The sequence below is a fragment of the Lonchura striata genome, chromosome 25 (assembly GCF_050655825.1).
Source record: "Lonchura striata isolate lonStrDom1 chromosome 25, ASM5065582v1, whole genome shotgun sequence".
Taxonomy (NCBI): domain Eukaryota; kingdom Metazoa; phylum Chordata; class Aves; order Passeriformes; family Estrildidae; genus Lonchura; species Lonchura striata.
Window position 1 is genome coordinate 4568157 of NC_140727.1, and position 8192 is coordinate 4576348.

Consider the following 8192-nt stretch of genomic DNA (forward strand, 5'->3'; position numbering starts at 1 on the left):
TGACGGCTGTGGGGTGGGGACAGGGCCACCCCGTCCCTGCCACTGCCTCAGGGCTCGGCACAGACCGGGCCGGTGACGGTGACGCTGTGCCGGGGACCCCCGTGCCCTCGGCCCCCAAAACACCGCGGGGGCTTTGGCACCCCGAATTCCCGCGTGCTGCCCCGGGGGGCTGCTGGCTGCAGCCTTGCTGTTTGTCACAGCCGTGGGTGAGGCTGGGGACGTCGGGGACAGTCCTGAGGCTGTGTCCGGGGTCCCCTTGGGGTCCCCATGGGAAGAGGGGTGCCCCCGGGAGCTGCTCGGTGTCCCCAGCCATGTTAGAAACAGCCACTAACTAAAGGGGAGCACTCGGGCCATTCCAACACCCTAATTAATTGGGATTAATTAATTTTTACAGAGCCCACTATTAATAGGGATGATGTCACAGGCGGCTGAGTCACAACTCTCACTCGGTGCGGGCCGAGCCGGGCCCTGGCTCGGTGACGCTGCCGGAGCCGGGATGTGACAGGGATGTCACCGGAATGTGACCGGGGCTCCGGGGTCACCTCCTTGTCCCCAGCCCTGCAGGGAGGGAGCTGGGGGTGACACCTGCCCTGCACCCCCGGAACGGGGCTCAAAGTTTGGATTCAATCATCTCGGGGGTCTTTTCCAACCAAAACGATCCCGGGGGTGTTTCTGTGCAAGGTCCCGGTGATGCTCCAGCCCCGGGGCCGTTCTCTGCCCGCGGTCCCCTCCTGTCCCCACCGGAGGTGCCCGGGCCGAGGCCGCGGCGAGCTCAGGCCGAGCTTGGTCCTGTGCCCGGGCGGGGAGGGAGCAGAGGACGGCGGGACGGACGGACGGACGGACGGCGGCGCCCGGGCGGTGACTGCGCGTCCGTCCGGCCGCGCCAGGAAACCCAACACCGGCGCGGGGGGGACAAAGGCTGCGCTGTCCCCGCTGTCCCCTCCTGCAGCACGGCTATAAAACCTCCTGAGAACGCCCCAGACCTCCCGAACCCCTCGAAACCTCCCGGGGGGCACCAGCTGCCCGCAGCCAGGGGGTAAGTGGGCATCGCTCTCCGCAGCTCCGGCCGCACCCCGGCCGCGGCAGCGCCGCTGGGGACCACTGATGTCCCGCTGTCCCCTCCCCGTGTCCCCGCTCCGGGATCGGGCGGCAGCGGCGTCATCCCCGGGACCCGCTGCCCCTCGCCGAGTCCTGCACAAGCCCCGGGACCCTCGGGGCTGAGCTGAGCCTTCGCTGGGCTGGGGAGGGGGCGAGGGTCTCCCCTCGGGACACCCCTCTGCCTCCCACCGCCTCTGGGCTCCTGTCCCTGCAGCCCCGGGCTAGCGGCGTGTCCGGTGCCATGGCCGCGGCCGAGCTGCCCGAGCCGAGCGAGCCGAGCGAGCTGACCGAGCTGGAGGCGGCCATCGAGCGCATCGTCACCGTGTTCGTCACCTTCGCCGCCAAGGAGGGCAGGAAGGGGACGCTGACGGCCGGCGAGTTCAAGGAGCTGGTGCGGCTCCAGCTGCCCAACCTGATGAAGGTGAGGGGAGCCGCAGCAGCAGCGCGGGGTCCCCGGGGGTCCCCCTGACCCGTGGGGCTGTTCCCGGTGCCCCGGGGGTTTGCAGTCGTGCCCGTCCCGCTCTCTGGGGGCTGGCGAGCGGCCGAGCCTCCCTGGCGGGTGCTGCCCGCAGGACGTGCCCTCGCTGGAGGAGAAGATGAGCGAGCTGGACGTGAACAACGACGAGGAGCTGAGATTTGGGGAGTACTGGCGGCTGATCGGGGAGCTGGCCAAGGCCGTGCGGAGGGACAAAGCGGGGAAGAAGTGACGGGGCCGCTGCGGGGACTCGGCCGACGTGCGGCAAATAAAAGAGGTTTCCCTGAGCCTGAGCATCGCTGCTGTTCTTGGTGGGGGGCTCCTGATTTGAGCCCCCATCTCCTCCTCCCCCGTGGTGGCCACGCTGGGGCCGGCCCAGCCCAGGCGTGCTGGCTTGGGGTCACTCCGTGGCTCCGGGCACCCCGGGACGGACGAGGCCATTCCCAAATTGCCCTTGCACTGGTCTGGCTTTTGGGGTGCCACCCTGCGCCCCACAAACACCTTCCTGCCACGCTGGGGGGTGCGTGGGGGGCAGAGCCGTGGCTGTGGCCGGGGTGGGGCTCGGGAGATCCCCGGCAGCGATGCCGCGCTGGCCACGGTGGCCGCCAGCTCCGTGGCATCAGCGCCCGTCCTCTGCAGGGTCTTGGGTGGCGGGGGGTGACACATCCACCAGCGCATCCCGGCCGGGGAATGTCCCCGCTCGCAGCGCTCAGCTCCCGAATCCCGGCGCTGCTGGCTGCTGGAATCCCGCTCTGGGCGAGCAGCCGGGCCCGGTGCCGTTCCCACGGCCCGCTCGGATGGGGAACCGTCAGTGTGGCCGGGAAGGAGGCGTTTCCCGGCCCCACGCTGGCGCCGGGCCAGGCTCCCAAATGAGACGCCTTGCACCACGGAGCTCCCACTCACACCTCCCCGGTATAAAACCCCGGCCCGCCGCAGCCCGCGCACACCCGGGACAGCCGTGCTGCAGGTAAGTGGCCCGGCCGCCCCACGGCACGGGGGGCTGCTCCCCCCGCGGGCCCCTCCGCTCCCACGCTCGGCCCTGCCACGACTTGCGAGGACGCCGGGGACGTGTCCCGGCAGCTCCGGCGCCGCATCCCGGGGCTCCCTCCTCGCCCTCCGCTCGGGGATGAGGAGGAGTCCTGGCGCTGGAGGAGGCGAAGCTCCCCCCGAGCCGAGAGCTGAGCTTGGCTTCCTTGCCCCGCCAGCTCCCCCGGACCCCGCGGCAGAGGAGAGACCCCCGGAGAGAGAGAGAGAGAGACCCCCGAGGAGCCGCGAGCAGCAGGATGGGCCAGTGCAACTGCCGCAAGAAGCGCAAGGTGCGGCGGGGACGCCGCGGCACCGGGAACACCGCGGCACCGGGGACACCGCGGCACCGGGACCCCCGGCGGGGCGGGGGTGACCCCGCACGGCCCCGGGGCGCGGCGTCAATCGGGGCGCCCCGGAGGAGCCGGGGTTCGGCAGCTCTGGGGTTCGGCAGCGCCGGGCACGGCCGCTGCGGAGCCGCTTGGAAGCCCGGGGAAGCAGGAGCTCCGTCTGCTCCCGCGGATGGACCTTGGGCAGCCGCCCGCGCTCCTCGCAGCCCCTCCGAGGATGCCCGAGGGCGGACGAGCTCCTGCTCTCCTCGGCTTCCAAACGGGACGCGCCCACCGCGCCGCGCCTGGCACCTGTGGAGGATTTGGGGCGCCGGGCTGAGGCTCTGGAGGTTGCCAGGCTCTGCCCAGTGGGCATCACCGGCTGTGGTTGCACGGCGTTCCGAGGGGAAGCCGCAGATTTGAGTGAATCACCGTCTTTTCCCTTAAACGGAGCCGCACGAGCGGCCGGGAGCTACCGGGAGCGGCCGGGAGCTACCGGGAGCGGGGTCGGGCTGCTCTGCGCCCCCCGCCCCGCCGGGCACGGGCTCTGGGGGTGGCAGAGGGGCTCCGGGAGCCCCAGGCCGGCGGCACGGCGGGCACTGACTCACGCTGCCACCGCCACCCGTGCGGAGGAGAGGAAGAACCAGTCGGGACGGGCCCGCGCCGGGGGTGGCGACAGACGCCGGGGTGGCTGAGCCTGGCGGCCCCGGGCGGGGACAGCGCGTCTGGGGGGTGACAGCTCGGGGGGACAGGCGGTGGCAGCTGGAGGGGCTGTCACAGCCGGGCAGAGCCGCTGCGGAGGTGTGCGACAGCTGGATGTGGGGCAAAACATCTGTACGGTCTCACATCTGGGTGCAGATGTGTGGGGACAGAGGGCAGGGGGGCTCACAGCTGGATGGGGAGGTGTCACAGCTGGACGGGAGGGCGTCACAGCTGGACGGGAGGGTGCCTCACATCTGCACAGACGGGCCAGGTTCTGACGAGGAGATTTTTGCCGGGGCTGTGCAGGGGTTAAATGTTGGCTCGGGGAGCGTCCCACCCGCTCGGGGCTCGTCCTGTCGCCCCCGAGGGATCTCCCACCCCACCCGGGAGCTGTCCCAGCCCTCCGGGAGCTGTCCCAGCCCTGCACGGAGCTGTCCCAGCCCTGCACGGAGCTGTCCCCGCCCTCCCGGAGCTCACTCGCCCTCCGTGCCCCCCGCAGGACTGCCAGGAGCTCACGGACGTGGAGCGGGCCATCGAGACCGTCATCAGCCAGTTCCACTGCTACGCAGTGAAGGGGCAGAAGGAGTACCTGACCCCCAACGAGATGCAGGAGCTGGTGGTGCAGAAGCTGCCGCACCTGGGCAAGGTGAGGGCAGAGCCCGGGCGTGGGCAGGAGGAGCTGGGGGGCCCCTGGCTGCTGGTGGGACCCCCCAGCCCCATCACCCCGACATTCTCTCCGCAGTGCGTGGGACCCCTGGAAGAGAAGATCGAATGCATGGGAGACCCGAACGAGGCCAAGCTGGAGTTCGGAGAGTACTGGGACATGATGGGGGACGCGGCCAAGGGCTGCCGGAGGAAGTAGAGGGCGGTGGGGGACGGGAAGGCGCCCGAGGCCTCGGGCTCCGCTCCTGGAAGGCGAGAGGCCGCGGGGCCCGGGGGATGCGCCCGGGCTGAAGCCACCTCGCTGCTGCCGGAGGATCGCCCGGCTCCATCCCCGCGCTGCTCGCTCCCCTTCCCGTCGGGACCGCTCCCTGCCCGCCCCCGGCCCTGCCCCGTGCCCGGCGCGGGGGCACGGCGGCTTCCTGGCCCCGGGGCCGCCTCTCTCCGTGCGCTCCAGCCCCGGGCTTGTCCCACCTCCGGCCCCCCGAAACCCTCGGGGCGCGGCTCCCCCAGCCCCGGGGCATCGCGGACAGAGGGCCCCGGCTCCGTTCCCCAGCCCCCCCGGCTGTGGGGCTCGGCCCCCCAAACCCGTCACCCCATGGCACCCCATGGCACCCCGGGTACCCCCGGGCACCCCATGGCACCCCGGGCACCCCGGGCTCGCCGTGGCAGCGGGTGGTGGCGCGGCCCGGGAGCCTCCCCTGCCGTCCCCCCCGGTTTTTGGGGGGCTGTGCTGCCCTCCCGGTGCTCCCCACCCCAGGGATTCCGGCCCTCAGCCGGGCACGGGGCCGGGCCGGGATCAGCTTGGGCCGCTCGGAACCATTTTTGTATAAATTAATAAAGGAAAACACTGGGAAAAAAAAGAAAAAAACCCAAAACAAAGCGACCCGGATTGGGTGACCTCATTTGTCTTTGGGGGGAGTGGGGGGCCGGGGGGGCTGCAGCCACTGTGGGTTGGGTGATCACTTTGGGGTGTGCAGAGGATGGGGCTGCAGGGGTGCAGGGGAGGCTTTGGGGCTGCAGGGGTGCAGGGGATGCTGCAGGGGGTGCAGGGGATGCTGCAGGGGGTTCAGAGGAGGCTGTGAGGGTGCAGGAGGTGCTGTGGGGGTTCAGAGGATGCTGTGGGGGTGCAGGGGGTGCAGGGGATGCTGCAGGGGTGCAGAGGGTGCTGCAGGGGTGCAGGGGGTGCTGCAGGGGTTCAGAGGATGCTGTGGGGGTGCAGAGGAAGCTGGGGGTTGCAGGGGATGCTGTAGGGTTGCAGGAGATGCTTTGGGGGCTCAGAGGATGCTGTGGGAGTTCAGAGGAGGCTGTGGGGGTGCAGGGGGTGCTGCGGGGGTGCAGGGGGTGCTGCGGGGGTGCAGGGGGTGCTGCGGGGGTGTGTGACTCCTGTGGACATCCCAGGGCTCCCCACACCCCCAATTCCAGGCGCCTGCTGGTCCCCGTTGTGGGCACCCCAAACGGGTGCCAGGGCCGTGCTGGGCTGGAGGGAGCTCAGGGGAGACCCCAAAATCCTGGCCGACCCCAAAATCCAGGGCTTGGAAAGCCCCAGGGGCTGCGAGGCCGGGAGCTGTGCGGGGAGAAGGTGGGATTTGGGTGCAATTACAGCAAATTGGGGAAGAGCAAATGGCACCAAGCTGCAGCTCCCGGAGAGTGAGGAAACCGCCTGGAGAACCCGGTTTTCCCACTTTTCCTTTGCCCTTCCCACCCAGCTCCACCTCCTGGAGGAGGCTGTGGGCACCCCAGAAACGCAGCGGCGACCCTAAAAATGAGTGTCTAAAAAGGGAGAGGGCGTGGGCGCCCCGGCAGCGCCTGGGTCACCCGGAGAGGGAGAAAAGCAAAGCCAAAAGCGCTGCAAAGCTCGGATGAGGCGATAAGGGGTGATAAGAGCCGGGGCTGGGCTGGGGACGGGTCCTGCAGCTCCGGCAGCGCGGCTCGGCCACAGCAGCCTCCGTCTGCTCTCTCGGGCTGGATTTCACAACGGGAATGACTATTTATTGTCCCTCGCCTGGAAATAAATGCATGGGAATTAAGCAGAAAGGTGTGGCTGCGTTTAATTGGAGACAGGAAATGTGTCAGGTCGGGGTGATGGAGGGGAAAGGGGAGCCGGGGCTCCCCAGACCCGCAGCGGGCTGGGACCGTGGGGACTCCTGGCTGCGCCCGCTGTGACACCGAGGGCGATTCCTGCCGCGTGAGCCAGCCTGGCCGAGCCTCTGGAATGTTCTGGAGGTGACAGGAACAGCTCAGCCCACGCTGGGACAGCCCCTGGCACACCGGGATCCCACCCTGGAGCTCAGCAGAGACCCCAAGCCCAGCGCTCGGCCCCTCCGGAGACACCCAACACCTCGCATCCCTCCAGCCGGGTGCTGGATCGGGGCACCCCGACCCGCCCGGGGTGCAGCGGGCTGGGAACGGCGCTGGGACGGCTCCTGGCTGCTCGGGGCACCCGCACACGCCCTGGATGCCTCGTAAAAATAAGGGCCTGGATGCGGTTGTGACATCTGCCAGGGGAGCAGAGCGATGAAAGGCCGTGATTCAGGCTGAGCTGTTCGCCTGCAGGCTCCGGGAGGGATTCCCACCCTGCTGGGATGTTGCATCACGCCACGACAGCGAGCACCGCGGCCCAGAACAGGTTTGCTTCCTCCCGACCGAGATTAGGAAGAGGCCGGGGGGGTGGGGAGAGCAGGGCTGACACGTTTTTTCCGGGACGGGAGCTCCGGAGGTGCCGGGAGCAGGCGGCTCCCAAAAAATCTCCTCCTGCTTTGCATCCTCAGCTGCGCCCTCCCCGATAAGGCCGGGATCTGATCTCGGCATCGCATCGCTCCGGGAGACAGCAGGCCTGCAATTTGCCGGGATAATTAATTATGGATGGGACTTTACAAGCCCAGCTCCCAGCTGGGAAGAGCCTCATCCACCCCAGTGCAGGCAGAGACGGCCGAGTGCTGCACAGGGCCCCGAGCTGCGCCGGCCCCTTGCACCCACCAGAACAGCAGGTTTGGGCTCAAATAAAGGAGTTTATTTGCCCCAAACTAGTGTCAGCCCCTTGCACCCACCAGAACGAGGGATTTTAGCTCAAATAAAGGATTTTACTTCCCCCAAACCTGTGCTGGTCCCTTGCACCCACCAGAAAAGTCATTTCGGCTCAAATAAAGGATTTTATTTGCCCCAAACTGGTGCCAGCTCCCTCAACCCACCAGAACAAGTTCTTTTGGCTCAAATAAAGGATTTTATTTGCCCCAAACTGGTGCCAGCTCCCTCAATCCACCAGAACAAGTTCTTTTGGCTCAATAAAGGATTTTATTTGCTCCAAACTAATGCCAGCTCCTTCAACACACTAGGACAAGTGGTTTTGGTTCAATAAAGGATTTTATTTGTCCCAAACCTGTTTCAGCTCCTTGTACCCACCAGAACAAGTGATTTTTGTCTTAATAAAGGATTTTATTTGCCCCTGAACCAGTTTCAGCCCCTTGCACCCACCAGAACAAGAGGTTTTGGCGCAAATAAAGGAGTTTATTTGCTCGGAACCTGTTCCAGCCCCTTGCACCCACCAGAACAAGTGTTTTTGGCTCAATAAAGGGTTTCCTTTGCCCCCGGGGCCTGGGGTGGCTTGGAGCTGGGGTGGGTGGATTTCCAAACCCCGGGATCAGGTGGGAATCCTGTGCTGGGAGCCCTCGGCCCCGTGCAGCCCTTTTGGGGCGTTCTGGGGGGTTCCCCACTCCCATCCCGTCACCCCAAACCGGCAGCCCCCGGGAGGAGCCGGAGCCGCTGCGGGTCCCGGCTCGCTCCGGCCCGTCCCGGTGTTGCAACCTCCGGGAGCCATTTCCCAGGTGAGCCCCGGCCCGGGAACGCCCTGGAACGTCAGGGAGGGCTGGGAGCCTCCTTAAAAACCCGGCTGGGCCGGAGGGATG

The 8192-nt window shown here is 67.8% G+C and overlaps 2 protein-coding genes across 2 annotated transcripts; both read left to right on the plus strand.

The window, feature by feature from the left end:
• The first annotated feature begins 489 nt into the window (after window positions 1-489).
• On the plus strand, window positions 490-1860 carry S100A13 (S100 calcium binding protein A13). Its single transcript, XM_021542063.4, has 3 exons — window positions 490-1036; window positions 1313-1519; window positions 1671-1860. Exons 2-3 carry the CDS (start codon window positions 1340-1342, stop codon window positions 1803-1805), a joined length of 315 nt encoding a protein of 104 aa, XP_021397738.1. The 5' UTR covers window positions 490-1036; window positions 1313-1339; the 3' UTR covers window positions 1806-1860.
• A 553-nt stretch (window positions 1861-2413) lies between these two features.
• S100A14 (S100 calcium binding protein A14) lies at window positions 2414-5258 on the plus strand. Its single transcript, XM_021542129.3, has 4 exons — window positions 2414-2540; window positions 2779-2889; window positions 4127-4273; window positions 4370-5258. The coding sequence occupies exons 2-4, from the start codon at window positions 2857-2859 to the stop codon at window positions 4487-4489; spliced, it is 300 nt and encodes a 99-aa protein (XP_021397804.1). The 5' UTR covers window positions 2414-2540; window positions 2779-2856; the 3' UTR covers window positions 4490-5258.
• Window positions 5259-8192: the final 2934 nt, after the last annotated feature.